The following is a 21,228-nucleotide window of genomic DNA, read 5'->3' as shown; positions in this document are numbered from 1 at the left end:
ATTTTTGGCTTGTGTGATCTTGAGAGCTTGCAAACAAACACTAAGCCAATACACTTCATGTCCATTTTGTCTCTGTGCTTCAAACCACTCAAATATTTTCACTATTCCTGAGTACTGTCCAGGGTGTGTTTTTTTAATACTCTCACCATAGTGTATTGCAAAATTAAGTTTACAAATAAGAAGACAAAAAGTTAGCACACGTTGTGCTTATTAATAGCGCGTTACAGCGGTGGTCTGCAACCACTGGAATACGGACTGGCACCGGGCTGTGGCAATTTTGGCACAGAAAGAAAAAAATACGTTTCATTATTTTTTACCTATTATTTTTTCACTGACACGGTTACCTGTCTGACTGAACTTGAACCGGGTCTTTGAGGGTGTTACGCTGGTTGAGCGGTGCATCTGTCACATTGGAAACATCAAAGATACAGTGATGGATGGATCATACCAATTTTTTGCGCTTATAGACAATCAGCAAAGAGAATGGTCAACTGCAGCCTACTACGTCATTTTAGGCAAATTTGCCGCTATGGAAAATCTTGGCAACAGCATCTGCTTCTGACTACCCCTTTTTGAACATGCTATGTAACATTATTTTGTTGTTGACTCATTGTTTTTTGTTCTGTTTTTATTTTAATGTTCGAAATAAAGTTTTCATTCATTCAATTATGAATGAATGAATACATGGAAAATGAGTTTGTACGTGTGTACGTATGTATCCCCAAGTCAATAACATCACACAGAGACTACATAACACCAACAAGCTTTTCGGAGTCTTGGTTTATTTGGTGATAGTGTATTCTTAATTACTTGTGTAAAAGGATACAATAGCGACCAAAGTGTGTTGTTATTAAGACCGCCTCACAGTTCAGAGGTCCTGGTTTCAATTCCAGCTACTGGCCTAATTGTGTGAGTCTGCATGTTCACCCTGTGCCCTCCGTTTCCCCAAAACATGACTGGCATGGGCCCAGCACCCCTTGACCCTCGTTAGGAGAAGTGGTTTGAAAAACGGATGAATGTGATTTTTGTGTGAACTTACGAGGACATCTTGGACATGTTGCTCATGACTACACGGTGGAGTTACGCTAATTCTTATCATTACTCATGTTATTATTATACATTCTGTAGTTGTTGAATTGTTGTAGAGAAAATTGCTTTGAATTATATTTATTTGGTTTTAGAATATAATTCGGTGGTTACCGAATCGTAATTGATTTGATATAGCCTCAGATTGTCCAGCATTTATCATGATTGAAGCAATACTCCGAACATATTTTATTTTCATATTAAATTATATATTTTTTAGTTCATTAATATGAATAAGGATTGATCAGTCTAGAAGGACAATGATATTGACTCACATATAAATAATGTTTGATTCTAACAAACGGGGTTTTATTTACACGACAAGGCCAATTTAATCAAACAAAAGAATGAAGCACATTGTTGACACAAGCATTAACAGTCTTGGGTGTGGGGGAGGGAATATAGTTGCAAAAATAAAAACAACTCACTTTCAAGAAAATCAATTAATTTAATTGATAAGAAATTATTCATATAGCTGGTCACAATGATATCTATACCCAATACCAAAACGGTTGTTGTGAAATCCTTTTTTGCCCAGCCTTGGGTTGGACAAAGCATCAAGTGGGGAGGAAAAATGGTGGGTGGCCGCACGGTGAAATCCTTCCGCCTTAGAAAAGTCTCTCCATCCCCTTTGTCGCATCCATTGTACTTTTTCCAGCTGAGGGATAGGAAAAGAGAGGAACATGGCTTGGTTTTTCTGTTTCCTTGCTGAGGAGACAAGGAAGAGGAATTCGGCCTTCTCAGTTATGATTGCCCCCAAGTGGCACAGGCTATTGAGGCCTTCCCTTCACGTGTGAAGAGAGGAAGAAAGCTGTTCGCACATTTCTTTTAAATTTTGATTAGATCATGGTCACCCGAGGCGGGTCCTGTGATCGGGTGAGTTCCTGTAAATGCTTTTTCAAATAAAGTTCTCCAATTGGTTGATCAGAACTATTGTGATAATTATACGTGTTGATAATAAAAAACGTTTAATTTAGACATGCAGTCAAGTAATTCCGTGCATTAATATGACACACAGATGCAGATCATTAATCTTTTGATTAAAAATGAACAGTCGGGGACTTTTATTAGTCTGGTCACTTCCTGTAGGGGCAATTCTGTGAGTGGAGTCGGCTGGGGGCATCATCCCTACACTGTCAATATTTGAGAAAAAAGTACAAACATGTTTCATGCTGCCATTGGGCCGGGCCGTGAAAATATTGTCAGAGTATGAACTGCTACGTGGTACAGAAAAGGTTGCCGACTAGACTACTGTACTCGTTACCGAGAAAAGTAATTGCGTTCCAGAAACGCATTTCTTTGTAACACATTAGAATGGTTTACCCCTGCAAAACTGATAGTTACCAGTCAGGCCGCACCACTGTCAGCCTAACACTCTTCTTGTTGTTTCCTCCCCACACAAACCCCACCCTTTTTCTTCTTCTGCATCTCTATGTTGGCTGGTTCCCAGCTCCGGGGCGGCCCTTGTGGCCGGGATGCCACTGCGTGCCGTGCCAGTCAGCAGTGGACGGTGAAGCCCTGGAGGACGGGGCCGAATGCAGGCGGCCCAGGGGGGGTGGCCAGCACCAGCCTGGGGACATGAACCTCTGCTGGAACGAGATCAAACGCAAGTCGCACAACATCCGGTAAGCTTGCGCTAGCTTGCGTGTCCGGACGAAAGACTCTGTCACTATGGCGATGGGAGTTTGGCAACGGTTGCTATTCACTCCAGTTAATGAGCTGCATCAGAAAAATAAAATCTGCTTTTACAATAATAATGAGCTGCTGAGTTTAGATCGCCACTGTCACAGATGGACCGAGGCTTTAAGTACTAAAAGTTAATAGAAACACAAAACATTGCTTATGAGAATGCTATGTTAATGCTTAAAAGAAGCATTGATTGCATACATATATAATCACGAACAAAACAAATAATAATGGAACTCCAAAAAGAGAGACAAACACAGTCAAGGATAAAACACAAAGTAAATTCCTGGATTTAATATTTTTAGCATTTTTAGTATTTTTATTTTATCATCAATGTGGAAGAATGAATGGATGAATGAATTAACAGGACACCTCAATTCAACAGTGACACTGTTCTTTAACCCAAAAAATATGATTGGGATTAATTTGTTTTTATTTTAATTTATCAATAATGTGAATGAATTAATGAATAAATGACTTAACAAATGATGGTTCATGGTAGCCAGATCCCTTAGCCACAGCCTGGCGTTGCCCATCTCTCTCTAGGCCATTTTTTTAGGTTAGGGGTTTGTTCCCCCACGTGAAACAGAGTACTAGTTTGCATAGTTACCAGTAGCAGAAGAAGCCTCCTGATCTGACTGAGATACACCACCTCCATCATCTACTCACTGTTGTTTTTCAATGTAAAGCGTCACCCCGCTCTTCAGAGATAAGTCGGATCTTGGCATTGATTGACATGGCGTGTGTGTGACAATACAGACACTAGATCCTACATTACTGGGGAAAAAAATATTTCGTTTCAAAATTAAAAAAGAGTAGGTGTGTTCAAACTCACATCGCACAATTCGCACTTTATCACTCGTGGCTTTAATATTGTTCCTGAAAAACAAACTTGGTGGCAACTAGGTTATCTCCTTTGTTTTTGTGACATATTAAAGGCTCAAAGCCTCTCTGTATAGCTTACTCCAAATTTAAAGTTACGTTCCTGGTAGAGGGAAGATCTTAAGGCCGAACCCGACCCGAAATTCGGGCCTTAAATATATTGTCTATCATCAAGTTCGAGTTTTGGACAGGCCGGGATTTTCTGGCTTTTTCTTCGTTTAATTATCCACCCGTCATGGCTCATTGTTTCTTTTTCTGTGTGTCCATCAGTATTAAAATTCAGGTTTTTTTTTCGGGCTCGGCTCTTGAAATCAAGTTAATTGGTCAGGCTTGGGCCTTTAATACCCGGGAGCCCGGTATGGTGTCGAAAATTGCCCCCGCCATGAAATTTCCCCTCTACTCCAAACGTTACTAGACAACTTTGTATCGGTGTGGTATGCTGGGTGCACAGCAGCAGACAGGAAAAAGCTCCAGAGGATCATCAAAACAGCCCAGAGAATCGTCGGCTGCCCTCTGCCCAGTCTGGAGGACATTGCCTGCTCTCGCTACCTCAGCAGAGCAGAAAACATCATCAAGGACTTTTCTCACCCCGGCCACCATCTCTTCGACCTGCTGCCTTCCGGCAAGCGCTACAGGTCACACAAAGCAAAAACGAACAGACTCAGAGACAGTTTCTTCCCCACAGCCATTACCACCCTAAACAGACACCGCACAAAAAACTGAAAACTATTGCAAAAAACTACCTCACACGTATGTAAAATGGTACTCATGTACATGCTGTCTGCACTATGTTTGTTCACTGCTCAAAACAGACACCGCACAAAAAAACTTAAAACTCGTGCCAACACTACCTCATACGAATATAATGTTACTCATGTCTTGTTCTTGCACATGTCGACTGCACTACGTTTAATGCTCAAATTGCACAATGCCTGACCATTTCCTGTTTCATGCTGACTATTTTTGCACTATGATGACTTTGCACCAAATGCAATATTGCACAACCGTTACGATACCGACGTTATCACGACAACCCTGTATGTAACATCCCACATGCCGATATTTCTTGTGTAAATACCATGTAAATTATAACTATAGCCTTATCCCCCTTGTCTTATAACATTATCTTCTCTGTTCCTTTATCTTCTTGCTCATACCTCACTATGAATGTGTAAAACTGGAGTGTCATGCCCAATTTCGTTGTCACAATATGTTAGCCCATTTGTAACAATGACAATAAAGGTATATTCTATTCTATTCTATTCTATCTAATTTTGGAGGATATGTAATAGAACAGTAAAGCACAAATAATTTACACCTTGTATATCATGTAAAAATCACGTTTGAGCACGTTGTAAATATTGACTTTGGCAAAATGACACTTTAGCCTGTATTCTGTACACTAGCCTCCCATTTTATCTAGTGAGAATCTGACTATTCATTTTACCTTAATAAACTTTATGGTAGACCATATAACAGTTTTCATTGCAAGTGATATTCACAAGATTACTGTTTTGAATAGCAGGTTAATCGCAATAAAAGCAGCTCGTTTACGTGTGCGATTGGGTTGGAGAAAGGGGAGCAATGCCATTTCGCCAACGTCAATATTTTCAACTTGTTTAAAAGTGATTTCTACAAAGTATACAAGCTGCACATGCACCGACGTTTACTATTCGAATCCCCCGAAATTAGATACAAAGTCGTTTTAATGACGTTTGTGCTAGGGGGGACATTTCATGCCGGAGAGACAATTTTCTGCACAACATCGGGTTGGGCTTGATTTTTAGGTCGAGATACTATTCCCGTTAAAATTGCTTCACTGTTGTAGTTTCTTGACAATATAAATGCGCTGTATTGTGATTCTGCCTGTCAGAAAATCTCACACACGCCCACTCGTGTTCTACGGTTGAGCAGGAAGCTAACCGCGTATAGCGTTTGTCTGGAGCTGCCAAGCGCCTCCGTGTTTTCCATTTCCCCCCTGCCGAGTCAGCTTATTCATCATTGATAGCAAACTAATGCTGCCTCTATTGTGCTCATGTTCGTCCGCTCCAAACTATTAGCTACTACTCACGTCGCTCTTTAATGCCTGACTGGAGAGCGTCCAGGGTTGGCCGCATCATTTCCGACCCTCTGATGCCTCCTCAGGGATCCCGTTCAAACTATTTTACCCTCCCCACCTCTCGCTTAATGGCTTACTTGACCCTGGCACGGCTAATGCGGAATAGGGCGGACGGTAGGGCAGGACCGTCGTGAAATTGGTTAAGACAGTTTCCCCCTGCAGCTTCCGTGTAATTAGATCAGCGAGTAGAAGAGAGGGGTGGGAGGAATACAGTGGTGGCTTGATAGGCAGGGAGGGGGCGAGGAAAGGGCGCAAAGGCAGATGCTACTAAATCATCCCGGAGAGAGATGCAGAGGGAAACGGAGGCGAGTGAATGAGGATGAGTCGGTTGACCTTGAGAGAAAAGGGTGTGTTTGTTATTTATTCATTTTTTTAAGGCAGGACAAGTACCTTTGACTTTCCATTAAGATAACGCCCTCCCTCCTACATTGATTCACAATTGCTAAAGAAGACGTTGGGAATGTATGGCTTGCGAGCCAGGTGTGGTTCTTTTCATGAGTACATTTGGCTCAGAGATAAAATGCACTTTCTTAATGCATTTGGGCCTGGAAGTGCAACATTGTCTTTCCACCACTGGTAGCATGTTTCTACCTTAAGGCTGATAAAAAAATGTCATTAGGATTTTTTTCTCATATCTCTTAGGCAATGAGATGCATCAGAATACACATGAGAGGGTAACATCCACCTTCTACCATTTTACGGATACGTTTCCAAGCATATCATTTGTGCAAATCATTAACAAAACAATTATCATTGTTGCTCATCAATAGTCTGTAGACAAATGTTTTCAGACTCCTCTAAAATGGAATGGAGGACTTGTGGCACAGTGGGTAGCGTGTCCATGGCACAGTTCTGAGGTCATGGGTTTAAATCCAGCTACCAGTTTTCCGTGCTCACGTGGGTTTCCTCCAGGCAATAAGGTTTCCTCCCACATTCCAAAAACATGCATGTCAGGTTGATTGGACAGTCCAAATTGTTCCTAGGTGTGAATGAGCGAGCAAGTTGTCTATCTCTGTGTGCCCTGCAACTGGCTTGCAACCAGTTCAGGGTGTCCTCCGGCCACTGCCTGACCATGCTTCGGATGGGCTCCAGCACCCTCGCAACCCTATACAGGATGAGCAGTGCAGATAATTGATGGATGAATGGAATGATGGATGAATGATAATCACTTAATTGCTAAGGTTAGAACTGTGACCATTTCCCAAAGCTAAACGTCAATATGACCATATTCACAGACGCTCCCTTACTTACGGCCATTCAACTTACGATAAAAGTTAGATATGAACATTTTTTTCAAGATGCCGAAAAATATCCAGACATTGCTGTTAGTTAGATTTTGTTTTTTGTGCACCTTTTTCAGAGTACAGAAATTTACTGTATTGCTTATTTTCACCGCTACCCGCGTGTGGCGCTGCGAAGGAACACCCAGCACCCACACGGACAAAAAAAAAATCCGCTTCCTTTTCCTAGTTCGTGTGTAAACATTCTATACTGTCTATACTATGTCTATCCTATGTCCAGCACACTAATTGACAGTTTTATTGTTTATTATCTTGTGCATCCATTCATAATGGTTGGTGTAAAGTGTAAAGAAAAGAAGAGCTATTTATTTTGAAACAAAAGTGGAATAAGAAAGTTTGATGCGGTCATTCATAAGTAGGGCAGTGTCTGTATCATCGTATTCGGTGACATTTTTATAAAGAAAACTCTGCTCGCAGGTTGTTTTGAAAAACAGTTTCAATGACTTTCAAATTGAACCTAAAGAATCATAAATAACTGCGGGATCGGGACACATTTTATAGGGCGATATTTGTTTATATGGGACGAGGCTCTGCCATTATTATTATTTTAGATTTTATAAATTCTCCAACCTGTGAAACTAATTCAATTTTTGTCTTATATATAAATGCACTCACCCAAAAAAATCTTAAGATTTTGCTTACATAGCTCTTTGAGTCAAAAAGTTTTCCGCTCCCTGTGCTAAAGCTTTCGAAAAAATCAAGACTGGTCACTTTTTATTTTAACGCTCTAGTTTCCTGCCAACAATACATGGCAAATACAAAAAATCTTAGCCACATTGTAAAAAGGTTTTTCTCATTTTAAGAAATGTTTTCTTGTGTTACTATATTATTTAATCTATGTAATCATTGTAAAGATATCCTCAAGCAAATTTATCCTTTGTGACAGAATGTAGATATTGGTTTCGGTCTGTTCAGTAGGACCTTTGGCATAACTTTACTTACATGGCTGATGAGACTGATGGTTCCGTAGTTTGGAGCATAGTTGAAGGTTTCCTATGCTTGGTACCATAATCACTAGTGATTTTATCCATGCGGAAGGCCAATATCCTTTTTGCCACATCGTTCTGCAAATCTTTGTCAAAATGTCTATAGTCTGCTCACAACCATTTTGTATGAGTTCTGATGGGATGTTGTCGGTTCCTTGAGATTTTCTGTTCTTCAGTGAGTTAATTGCTGCCTCTACCTCTTCTCCGAAGAAGTCATCACTTTCCCCTGGGCCGAAATTCTCAAGGACCTCATGGTCTCCGTGTGTCGGGTGGTTTTGGAGTTTGGAGTAGTATTCTTTCCGACTACTCATGATCTCTATTTTTCTATTAGCTTATTCCGTGCCTCGTTCTGAAGGCTGCTGACTTTTGCCTGTTTTATTTGTGTGAATCTGGATGGCTTTCTTTGAATTGTTCTTGTTGAGGCACTCTTCTAACTCTGAGCATTGTTCTTCGATCCATTTCTCCTTTATAACTCTCAAACATTTTCTAATTATCTTATTCGCTCCTACATTCTATTTTTTTTCTTTAGTTCTCGCCTCGTGTTGCACTGTTGGAGACTAGTTTAATTTAATGTTAAATTGACAAATTAAAATACATGAGTACTGATTGCCAGATTGAAATATGGATGAAAGCATTTTGTGAAAAAAATTGGGTTTTATAAAAACTTCCCCTTAAAGTTTGTGTTCTGCTGCCGCAGGGCCTTGGGGATCCTATGATTGGTCGTGGATTAAATACAACTCACATGCAAGAAATCAATTTGCAAATTTGAGTGGGAAAACACGCGTGTTTTGCAGTTTCCTGAAAGCGGGGGTAGTCGGGGGAAACAGGTGGAATTGGCACTTCGAGATAAGAATGAAGCAGCGAGATATGCAATGTTTATGCACGGCATGGAACTTATCTGTGTGACACAGTGTCACTCTGCTAATTGGACTTTGAGTAGATAACAAAAGGTTGGCAGTGTGATCACTTGTTTGATGTTTTATGCAGAAAGGTGGCCAACTCATTAAAAGACACACATGTATTTTGTCTGTGAACACACAGTGAGCAGTGTATGATTAAAGGTGACAGCACTGGCACATGTGGCTGTATGTTTTAGAGCCTTGCAATGTATTATATTTACCTCAGATTTTCTCTCATTATGATATAGTACTTCCCATATATACATTGCATATAAGCCAAACCCTCGAAAACTGCTTTAAGATAGCCACATACTAAAATAAATAGAAGACAACATCTACACCAACCTGTACTGTAACCTTTAATTCAATTTATCAAAATCATGAACACTCTAACCATATATTAGGTAACTATTGCTCACATTTGCCTGTCCTTTTTCCCGTCCTCTCTAAACCTCGCCCCGTTTCCAATCCACTGCCTATGGTTCGCTGCTGGTGACGCTTAACCCAATATGTGCATACGATACGAGCCAACAGCTGATTTCAGTCTTTAATTTTACAGTTCTAAATTTGGCTTATATTTGATTATTTGGATATGGTACATCACCTAGCAGCATTCTTATTGCTTTTTTTTTAATTTATAAAAATCATGAAAATAATTCTTCTTTTTTCTATTTTCATCAAAATTTGTTGTTGGTTGTTATTGCTCTTTTCTAAAATATTTTCTAAAAAAAGATTAAAAAATATAGACTAAGTAGAAAAAAATCCACCAAATGGAAAAAAACTTGACATAACAAAATCATTTGATATATTTAGTTATTATTTATGTGTTTTCCCCCAAAATCACATACAAATGACCTAGTAGTAATATTCTGAGGAAATGTAAATTGTTTGCCAATGTAATTAAGACCTAAAGGGACAGTGTGTATTATTTGGCCTTTGCACGTCTCTGTTTGGTGTAGTGCAACTGAAAATGAGTGATAAAAATAATAAAAAAGAACAACAACAATTCAAACTGACCAAACAGCACCACTTTATGTCTCTTTTTTTTCGAGGTTTTTGTCGTTTGTTGTACGAGGAAGCAGCAAGAGGGCGGATAATTATGTCTGCCCAAATCAGTTGAGGCTTATTTTTACGTAAAATAAGGGCAAAATTTTTGGTGCACGAAGCACCCAAACTTTGAGTTATTTCTTTGGCGTGAACAAAATATGTGTTATACATGTTAAATGAGGTATATGATAAGTTATATATGTGTGTTTGTATTAAAAAACAATATTGTTTCATTTAAATTTTCTACCACTGTAAATAATACACTCTGTTTTTTCCCTCAACTGGTTGTACTGGGTCAAGTTTTATCCTACTATTGATTGCCATGCTACAGATTATCCCATGCTACTCTTGCATTGAGATCTCGACCATGTTAACGCACATAGGTATGATGTGGGATAAAGAGTAGGAACCCCGGATTGAACGCGACTGGACATGGGCATCCATTTGCTTGCGAAAAACCAACGTTTGTGCTTGGCTCTGAGCACCACAGACGGCCGACCACCTACATCCGTCGTCCGTCTGAGTAACGAGGCGACTCTTCAGGTCCACTTTTTGTCACTGACGTCTTTGTTCTTTGCCACAGTCGACCTGTTCATTTAGTTGCAAGTGTAGCCGGTTGCTATTGTGGCTGGGCTCCTTTCTTTCTACCTCTGGGCATGGCTCAGTCAGACAAAAAAAACGGAAACAGAAGTAAGCCCCCTAGGGGGGTTGGTGGCCCATTTTCCTAGCGTCATCTCTAGGCAAGCTCCTGTGTTGTGTCTGCAGGATAAACTCACATCCATTTTAGATGTTTGTTGTGCTTCCATTGTTCAAGGTTATTGGCTAAAAACATAACCTAGCGGTTGACAGGAAAGGTATTGTCTGTGCTCCAATCCCAAATTCTGCTCTGTCCCATTTAGAGGCACCCATTGACAGCTACCACCATCAACCGAGCACCATTTTTGGTTCTTAAAGATGGGTTGCGTATTTGAGGTGTCCTTAAATAGCTTAAAATAAAAAAATATATATTGTGTATGTATTAACTATGTCCAAATAAGTTCAAAGAGCCTTTATATATTGTTTCCACGGCACCTGTCTGCTTTTATCGTACTTTTACACTGGTGTTCCGGCCATGGAGTGCATTACGCTGGAGGATAGGTGGAAGTGGGGATTTGGGGGGAATAGGCTACAGTTTGATTTCCCGCGCGTGCTAGCCGTTTTCTTTCTGTCTGATGAAAATGGTGAAAGTAAGAAATTGACTGTTTCATGGGGATAGGAGTCTTACAGCAGCTGCAATTTTTTCAGCCAGAAGATTGTGTGAGCAAATAGAATATTTTTAAGTTACAGACACCAACTTTAACAACTCTGATCATATGAAAAACTTTTCGAAGCCTTTCGTGTAGCTTTTTTTCAGTTCTTGTCTGTTTTTGTTGGCTTTTGCCAATAAAATATTTTCCCTTAGTTCCGTTAGTCAAGGGCGTAGTTTGGGCATGGACAAGGGGGCCACAAATATCACGACAAAACCGCCTATGCTGTTGATAGTGTAATTGGTTATTGTCTTGTAACATCGAGTGTTTCTGGAATTAACTACACAAAATATTTTTTCTAGAGCAAAGAGTGAATCACAAATCAAAATGAATTTGAGTAAGACAAAGTGTATTTTGGGCGTCGTAAAAACATAAAAAATAGATTAAAAAATATATATTGTTTTCCTTTTGCTACTTTATTCATATTTTTATTACTATTTTACTCTGCTACACAGCTACAATCTTTTTCAGGATGAACAATTTCACTTTGATCAGGATAAAGATGTTTCCTTAGGAGGAACTAGTTTAGATTGGGATGTTATCATAGGTGTAGAGAGGCTAAAAATTGTAATGTAATGCAAAGTCCTGGGCATCCTACATATTTGTCAATACACATTTGATAACGTGTATCATTTAGCGCCTCCTTCCTAGTGGTAAAAATAAATCTTCGTATGTTTACATTAACTATTATTTTAACATGTATATCTGTGGAATAAAGTCGTGATATGGGTTAGGGTTATGGTTAGGGTTACACCCATAAACCTGAAAAATTGTGAAAGGCTGAGCACAAAAATGAGGAAATAAAATGTGCGGTTTATTTATGTTTGTGCCTCTATAGTTTGTATCTTACTTTGTGCTTTAAAGGACTAGTTTCCGGTTGCCTTATACAATACATCTAGAGGTCAAGTATCAAACAGTGTCCTTTTGACATTGATCAATGGCATTTTTTCATATTTTAGATTAACTTACGGTTAGAAATGTAAATTGAGTACAAGTATCTTTTATTGATAAAATCTTCTGGTAACACATAGTGAGTTTCCAACGAACATCAATGTTAGTACAATTTTCTGTTTGTCATCATTCAAATGCTTTATTACTTGTACTGGTCTAAATTTAGTCTTTCAGACCAGTTTCGTAAAATGAGTATTGATTATGTATGATAACCCCAGCCGCATCTACCCACAGAACTGATTGTGGCGTCCCACACTTGTAAAAAAGAGGTGCTTAAGCTTGTTGCTCTCTTTTGACCTTCTGCCAGACTCCATCCGCAGATCATCCAGCCAAGAAACCCCCCCGAGTTTTTTGAGTAGATTGTTAGTAAAAGACAATTCCATAAAACTGAGAGAATGTGTTTTAACAATGATTTTTTTTAACTATTAAAAAAACAGTGAAAATAAATTTGTGTAGAATTGCTGTGTAGCCAATCCTTTAGATTATGAGACAGACAAGGTTTTTCATTCAATATCCCTGATATAGTAGTCTAAATAACTAAGTGTGGTTCTCCCAAAGAGGCGAGACGTGTTTAAAAGGATAAACTCGCCCGTCACTTGAATCGGTCAATCGGTTATCTGTTCAAATAATTTATTAACCATCCAACAATTGCTAAAATTACAAAAAATAAACAAAACGCTACGCTTCATGTTTGGAATTTCTTTTTTATAATTTCTGATCAATCTGTTGTGGATTGCTCTGCCCCCTGAGATTTGATCTGCAACCTCAGTGGAACTGTTTAAGTCTAGGGTTAAAACACACTTCAGTTCTATAGCTTATGAATGACATATGCTTCCTGTTGACGATATCTGCGTATTAATTGTTATTACACCATCCATTGCAGCCTGGTCATCGTGGAAGGGGTGTTACCTGATGTGCGGTCCCTTCTCAAGGTTTCTTAATTTTCCTCATGTTGGGGTTTTTGAGTTTTTCCTTGCCCCCATGTAGGTTTTAGATCAGGCGATGGTGTAATAATAGTTTGTGGTTTGCAATAATCTGTTGTCTGTGCAGCCCTTTGAGACTCCTTGTGATTAAGGGCTATACAAACAAACATGACTTGATTTGACTCGCGAAGAACTTGCGTTTGTTCCACTCAAAAAACGATTGCCCCGTAAAGTCATTCCTGTGCGGCAAGCTCGACTGATGACAAACAGCATGCGTGACTTTTATTAACATGCACTGTGATTAACAATTCATCCTTGCATGTCATTTTGGTTGTTTTAAAGTCGCAAACTCCTGCTGGAGTTCTCCTAAGTCATTTGTAAGGTTGTAAAATGCAGTTGGGTGGTTTCTGAAAACTCATTTTCCATACATTGTTATGTGGTATCATAAAAAGCGTAAATATACTACAAGAGTGAAGTTTTATTTTTTACAACCACTTGTTAAAAAACGAACCTTGTTAATCTTTGACTCCAAATTCATATTTCGAGTTCCCACCTTGCTTTGTAAAGTACAGTGAATCCTCGTTTACTGTTGGAGTAACGATCCTAAAAGAACCTGTGATAGGCAAAACTGGTGAAGTACAAAGCTCTTTTTTTTCTTTTATTATAAGATTAAGTACTCTGTTACAACTACCGGGCCGCGTACCCGTCATTTGGTACCGGGCTGCACAGAGAAAAAAAAGTTGCCTTATTTCTTGCTTATTCTATATTTATTTGTGAAAAATTGAATTATTTTTATTTCCAAAATAACTTTTTTAAGAACCCTAACCTTACGTTTTTCAGTATCAATCTACTGTTCATAAGTTTGGGGTCACCCAGGCAATAGTGTGTTTTCCCTGAAGAGATTTTTTTTATTTATCAAATGAGTTGCAAGATAAATAGGAAGCATAGTCTGGACTTTAGGAAGATTAGAAATACTAATTAAACATAAAATATATTGAAAACGATTAAAAAAAAACGTATTTGATATAAAATGTTTTATTCTTTAAACTTTGCTTTTAATTCAATTCAAAGTGTTCATAGTAATATGCACAGTAAAGAATCAAGATTCCCTGGACAATGAAATTCTTACTTTGCTGTCCACACAGTTGCCAGCATAATAGAACTAAGAAACTATATGCATGTATACATAAAATAATATTATGAATATTAAAAAGAAGAAAAAAAAGATTAACTCAAGATGAGTTAAGGCAATAAGATGAAAATAAGATAAAACATAGTTGAAAGTGACTGTAGTGTAAGAATAGTCCAAGGTACAGTCCAGTTTAAAGTGTCTGTAGTGTGCTGAATGTGTGTGTGGTGCATTGAACTTCAGCCGTTTAAGAGTGTGATGGCAAAAAGAGTTCTTTAAACGGGTTGTCCTGTTGTTTTGATAAAGTTTGCATTCTAGTTATCTAATACAAAATCGAACATATTTAGAGCCTAAAGTCTTGTTGTTGTGTTTATCGAAATTATAGACCACTGTAACTCAAGGGTTGAAGGTTTGCAATTTAAATATCATGACATTTTCAAGCAAAAAAGAAAAACAATAAAACAATGTTTTTTTTTACAGAACTGTATAATTAAAAATACATTACTTTTTCTAAGATGTCAAACTCCTTATTATTACTTATTAATCATGTAACATTTGTTCAAAAATCAGGTTAAATTATAGAAACAAAACCATGTTAAATAGATTTGATTGTAGGTTATTGATGTCAGTGAATTGCCAACTGTCTTGCAAGCCCGTCACAGCGAGTGATTTTAATGTTCTGCAAGTCTTGCATCATGAGTGAGACAATAATGAATCTACACTTACAGAAAGGACTTCTCTTTTGTTTCCTGCAAGGGAACAATTTCCTTGAGTTTGAATACATTTCATCAGTGCGGCATCGAGAGGCGAGAAAATGGATGCCATGCAATCATATAAATCATACGTTGTTCCCGTAACCCCAAATCCCTCTGCCACCCTCTTTTCATGTCAGTTTTTTTTCCCCATTGCTGAAAATTTTACAATTGACCGCAACTTCAAAAGAAATAAAAACTCAATGTACCATCTAACTTCAGGAAATAAATAAATATATGTGTCTGTAATATATCGTTATTCTTCGCCCTAAAACAGTGTTTCTCAACGAGTGTGCCGGAACACAAAAGTATGACGTGAGCTCTTGTTTAGTGTGCACAGGGAATTGCAGTTTTTCGATTTCTGCGCCGCTTATTCTCACTAGGGTCGGGGAGGTGCTGGAGGCCATCCCAGCCATCTCCGGGCAGTGGGCAGGGGACGCCCTGAACTGGTTGCCAGCCAGTCGCACACAGGGACAGACATTTACTCATTCACTCATAGGGATATTTTGGACCGGTCAATTCACCTTACATGCTTGTTTTTGTAATGTGGGAGAAAACCTACTCAGGCACGAGGGGAACATGCAAACTCCATGCAGGCTGCAGCAGCTGAAATTGAACCCTGGACCTCTGCACCATGGGGCCGCGCGCTAACCACCCATCTGCTGTGCTGCCCATTGCGGTTTTTCATGTTTGCAAAAAAAAAAAAGAAGAAATATGTCATTGTTCTATCTCTGCTTTCTTCCAATGACCAGCCGTGTATCTGTAACTGTAACCTTCATCCCTATCAGTAGGTGGCAACAGATAAGTATTTGTTTTATTTTTATGGTAGTACAGTAAACTATATCTAATATATATGTTTGATGAAGCTGTTGAAAAGTTTACTGAGGAAATATAATAAAACGAATTAAATTAAGCAAAAAGCTTCCACATAATTTTGCTGATTTTTGTTACTTAACTTAGACAAAAAATAAAGTCGGAATGTTGTGAAAAAATCTTAAATACAAGGCAGGTTAAAAATATAGTAAAATCCAAATTGACAGCAAAATTATGACCCAAAATAGATAACCTGTATTCCATCCTTGGAAAAAAAAAAAATTCACAAAGTATTATTTTTGGTTATGTTTCTAGAAAAACAATACTAAAATTATAGTAAGACTTGAAACACATCTTAAAAGTATAGTAAAATCTAAAATCACGGCAAAATTATTACCCAAGACAGCACGGCAGGGCAGTGGTTAGCGTGTGTGCGGCACAGTTCTAAGGTCATGGGATAAAACCTTCCTGTGTGTAGTTTGCATGTTCTCCCCATGCTTGCGTGGGTTTCCTTCGGGCACTCCGGTTTCCTCCCACATTCCAAAAACATGCATGTAAGGTTAATTGGCTGGTCCAAATTGGTTGAGGTGTGAATGAGCGAGTAAATGGTTGTCTGTCTCTGTGTGCCCTTTGACTGGCCGGCAACTAGTTCAGGGTGTCCCCTGTCCACTGCCCGAAAATAGCTGGGATGGGCTCCAGCACCCCCGTGACCCTACTGAGGATAAGCGGTGCAGATAATGGATAATAATGAATGATTACCCAAAATAAATAACCTGTATTATCACCCTATCCACAGTCGTCACAAAAGATAAGAACAAAGTGTTGTAGCACATATCTGGAAAACATAAATTCAAACTTAAAAAACAACAACAAAAAATACCATGAACCCTGATGTCAGGAAATAATTCTCAAACATTTTTGTAGGATAATGTGCCCAAAGACTTTTTTACTGAAAATAAGTGTACCTTGGCTGAAAAAAAGGTTGAGAAACACTGCCCTTACACTCAACATTTATTTATCATAAAATATTTTGAACATTGCATTTGTGGAATATGAATAAATATTGCAACTATTTTTATCCATCTCAGCTGGTGGCCATTTGACACTAACTGGCTCGGGTGGCAACAACTAATCAGGTTAGTAATGTAAATGGACTAAACTCTGCTGTTATGGTTGTTACCTGAGCCTGAAGTATATGACATCATTTTTGGTCATCAGCAATTGACAAAATGGCTAACCTTCTAGAACAGGCATGGGGAAACTATGGCCCACTGGCTGCATACAGCTCATCAGGCATTTGAATCCGGCCCACCAAACGAAATCAGTAAAAAAAAGATGATTAGAAAAATTACTCCTAATATATTTTTCTTTTGCTGCAATGCCCATATTTCCCCAAAAGATGCCGCAACTCAAACAACATTGTTAGGAGTTCACCTTCCAACTGCACAATTTTTGACCGGAAACATAGGGAAGCCTCCGCACATTGAACGGATAGCACCATCAAAGTTTCTTATTTAGTTTCTTCTTCAATATGTTGATATGTATAAGCCCTTCATTAAAAATAAGCTGACGAAAGAAAATTAAAAATGTACAATGCACCAAAATATTAGCGGAATGACAAAACGATCATGATGGTACTTAACTCAACTTTATTTACAAATCCCTTTAAAACAACCACAGCTAAATACAAAGTGCTGTTCACAAGTAAGCAATAGTTAACAAAAAACCTTAAATAGACCATAATATAATAAAAACACTTAAAAAGTATATTAAAAAACAATAAAATAATAAAACGGGACCTAATCATCATGTTGGGACAAGATCCAAGAATTAAAAATTGATTTTAAGACTAGTTTTAAAAATTGGCAGTGAGGGAGCCTGTCTGATGTGCAAGGCCAATTAGCCGCTGTGACGTCCTTAAAGTAGCTGTGATTATGTTTTTAGCGAGTGCTAATCATTTGATGACACGCAAGCATTTTGAAAACATTTTATCAAATTCACCAAACTATAGATATAGCATATCATATTTGAACCCAATGCGGCAGGCAACGATCTAGAACACATTAATTAATTATGGAAAGGGCAAGCGCTAAACTTCTCTCTGTAATCCCTCCGATTAACTGGGGAGTTTGATTTCCTTTTGTTGATGTTATTTACTTTTCCATTGGAAGTGTCAAACAATTTGGAGTTTAAACCAATTTGTATTAAAAAAAATAAGGGGTATGCATAATACACGAGTGCGGGTTATGCACTTATTCATTTGGTAAATGTGAAAATATTAAGACAACTGAAAGATTTTCCTTCAGGGAAAGGAGCAAAAAAATGCATTTCGACTCAGAATGTTGTATTGTAACACCCTAAACATGACTTTTACTGTGACCTAAATTCTGGAAAAAAATGTATCAAGGAACAGTATGAAAAAAATAAACGAAAAAATATATATATCAATAAAAATGATAGGATGTGTTTGCTGAATGAATTTCCAACTAAAGTTGGTCCCCCCATTAACATATTCTTGCCTGTCTGACTCCTAGCCACAATTTGCCATTTTTACCCAAACTTGTGGCAGGTTGACTAAAACTAAAGCAGAACAAGATTGGGAAAAACGAAAAGAAGTGAAGAAGAGAAAAGGGCTGCGCTCAAAGCCTCCCCGGGCCCGAGGCAACGCAGGAGCGAACTGCTCGCCTAAAACAGCCCAAACTTTGCTTGAGTCTCCTACGCATTAATTAACCATGGAAGTGCAGAATGCTAAGCTTCTCTCTGTAATCTCTCCGATTGACTTGGGAGTTATTTTCCTTCTATCGATGTTATTTACTTTTCGATTGGAACTGTCAAACAATGTTGGGGTGGTGAGCAACCACACTGTGTTAAACGGTGGACAAATGTTGGCCAAGTCATGGCACTTTTGACATTACAGTTAAAAAAATGAGAAGAATTTTCCCCCACAGCTAACATTGGCGATGCCTCGCTCTCAGTCTTATCTTTGCTTCTTCGCACGCCGCTAATCCCGGAAATGAAAAGGGCCGGGATCTTTCATTACGACAATATTATGGCACTATCAAGCTGAATCGGAACATATCTTCCTGTTGTCATAGCTCTCTAAGATGCTGCTGCTGTTGCTGCGTGTTTGGTGATAAAGTCATCTTGGGACGGTACAGCTCTCAACGCCATATTCTTGTTATTGTTTCATTTGATTTCCGATCAAACTGCAGCTAGAATGATGATAAAATGTGATTTGCCATCGGAGCATAATCCAGTGAATTTGATATACTGCAGATCGATCTACAAGATGTGTATAGAGACAGTGTTACCTATTAAATGTTGGTGGGTGGAAAGTCTTGTGCAGTCCAGGAAAATGGTCACCCTTAGAAAATCGTGTACATTCTAAGTGCACACGCATCGATCTGGTGCATGTTTATAGCAAAATCAAGAACCTAGATCTTTGATCAATGTGTGACCCTCTATTCTATACTTCTATTCCTCTATTCTTTTCAAAGAATTGTAAGTGAGAATTATATTTTCATTTTAACATGCAAAACACATAACAAAATTATCAGTCATCTCTGGTACTAAAAATAGTGCAATATTGATAAAAAATCGACCATCTCTTCGTATATCAACTATACATACCACTTCTGTTCCTGTGGTTATACTTCACTGCTCTCACCACTGCCACCCAGGTTTGATTCCTGTTGCATCTTACAGCAAAGTTTGAGCTGAGAAAATGTGAAACAAGAGGTTGTATTCATTTCCAATAAAAAATAGGGGTGCACATAATACTCGAGTTTGTGTTATACACTAATAAATATGGTATATCTTATTAAGTTTATGAGTCTCCGGTGCGACCAATTGAACCATGGTGGCCCACCAGAATCTTCCTATAGTACGAGGGATCTTAACAACATGTTTTAGTTTTGACCCCCTCTTAACTTCACTAGTGTTCTCCATTGTTGCACAATTTTGTTTGCAGCACATGAAAAGCAACAAATAGACATATCGACCCAATGGAAATGTGGCAAGTTGCAATAGATGCAGTAAAGTGCACAAACATGCCACCGGCCATTCCAAAATGGTCCTTTACAGCTCAAAAAAGCAGACCAGGGTCGATAAAACCAATAAAATAAAAGACATACAGATCTCAAGTCTATTGATTTGAATTTATACAGTAGCTAAAATAATACAAACGGAGACAAAATACAATGCAATATAGAATAGTAAAAACATAAGCATATTTAGTCTCATTGAAAGTCATTGGATGGATTTGAGTATTGGCTTCCTTCTAATGGCCACAATCAGGAACAAAAAATTAAAAGAATGGTACATTACTTTGAAGAATACATTTTATAAATTGATTATTAAAGTGAAAAAAGTTTTAGATTTAATGGTATTTATTTAAATAAATCCAACTTTTTCTTGCAATGAGATCAGGTCTTGGCATGTGAACTAAGGTGATATCAGTATCAATTTGGTTATCAATATCTGTCACAAGCCAGAAACGGAGACAGGATCCAGTAGCGTTTGTTTACTCAGTTTTATTGATAAAAGGAAGAGCAGTACTTGCTTTCACGATCCCATGATCGATGGACACGGGTAGCAGGTCGCTGGAACGCGGAAGTGGCACTTCCGTGTCGAGCGAGGATAATCGTAGACTGCAGGGATACTGGTCACTAGCCGGGACGGGAGAGCAAGGGCGGTATCGAGTTCAGAAAAGAGGTCGGCAACAGGTATCAGGCAGGAAACGGGGCAAAACAGGTCAGATGTCGGGATGGCAGGTCAGGGCAGAAACGGGTCCGGAAACAGGTCGGCAACAGGTATCAGATAGGAGAAAACAGGGCAGGAAACTGTCTGAAGATATGAGCTTGCCTAGCTGGGAGCATAGGTTCGCAATGATCTGACGCTGGTAACAGGGAGCCAGGGGTTTAAAAAGTGGCAGGGGGCCAATCAGCGACCAGGGCTGTTGGCGCCAACGGGGCAGCCGCAGGTGCTCCGAATCAGTAATCATGGAAATTTCAGTATGAATAAGTAGTATCAAAATCCTTAATTACTACGCAAGTGTTTGTACTTCCAAAATGATCCAAAATGATTACTTTTGCATACTTCTCTAACGGATTCGTAATCTGCTTGCTTCATTTAATTTAAAATGTCTTGCTCTGTTTAAAGCTTACTGTTATACCTAGTGTAATTTAAAGTATTGAAAGAACTTTAATTACAAAGATCAACAACAGAGGTACTGTCCTTATAAACCTTCAAAAATATCTTCTTTAACACCCACGCACAAAAACAATGTAAAATATTTCCTCTGCTCTATTCCCTTGTCGAAAGGCAGTACAATCGACCCCCGGCAAACGACATTAGTCCGTTGTTAGGT

The 21,228-nt window shown here is 38.6% G+C and overlaps 1 protein-coding gene across 1 annotated transcript in view; it reads left to right on the top strand.

Annotated features, from left to right (window-relative positions):
* drp2 (dystrophin related protein 2) overlaps nt 1-21,228 on the top strand; it is a 290,040-nt gene that overhangs the window by 154,705 nt on the left and 114,107 nt on the right. Inside the window, exon 3 of the mRNA XM_088344789.1 lies at nt 2,537-2,711. Coding sequence (XP_088200915.1) covers nt 2,665-2,711 — 47 coding nt within the window. The 5' untranslated portion in view covers nt 2,537-2,664. The remainder of the gene's footprint in view (nt 1-2,536; nt 2,712-21,228) is intronic.

This window comes from Urocampus carinirostris, chromosome 9 (assembly GCF_059441175.1).
Source record: "Urocampus carinirostris isolate Australia breed hairy pipefish chromosome 9, RoL_Ucar_1.0, whole genome shotgun sequence".
Taxonomy (NCBI): domain Eukaryota; kingdom Metazoa; phylum Chordata; class Actinopteri; order Syngnathiformes; family Syngnathidae; genus Urocampus; species Urocampus carinirostris.
The sequence above is the reverse complement of the archived record's forward strand: the minus strand, read 5'-3'. Positions and strand labels throughout refer to the sequence as shown.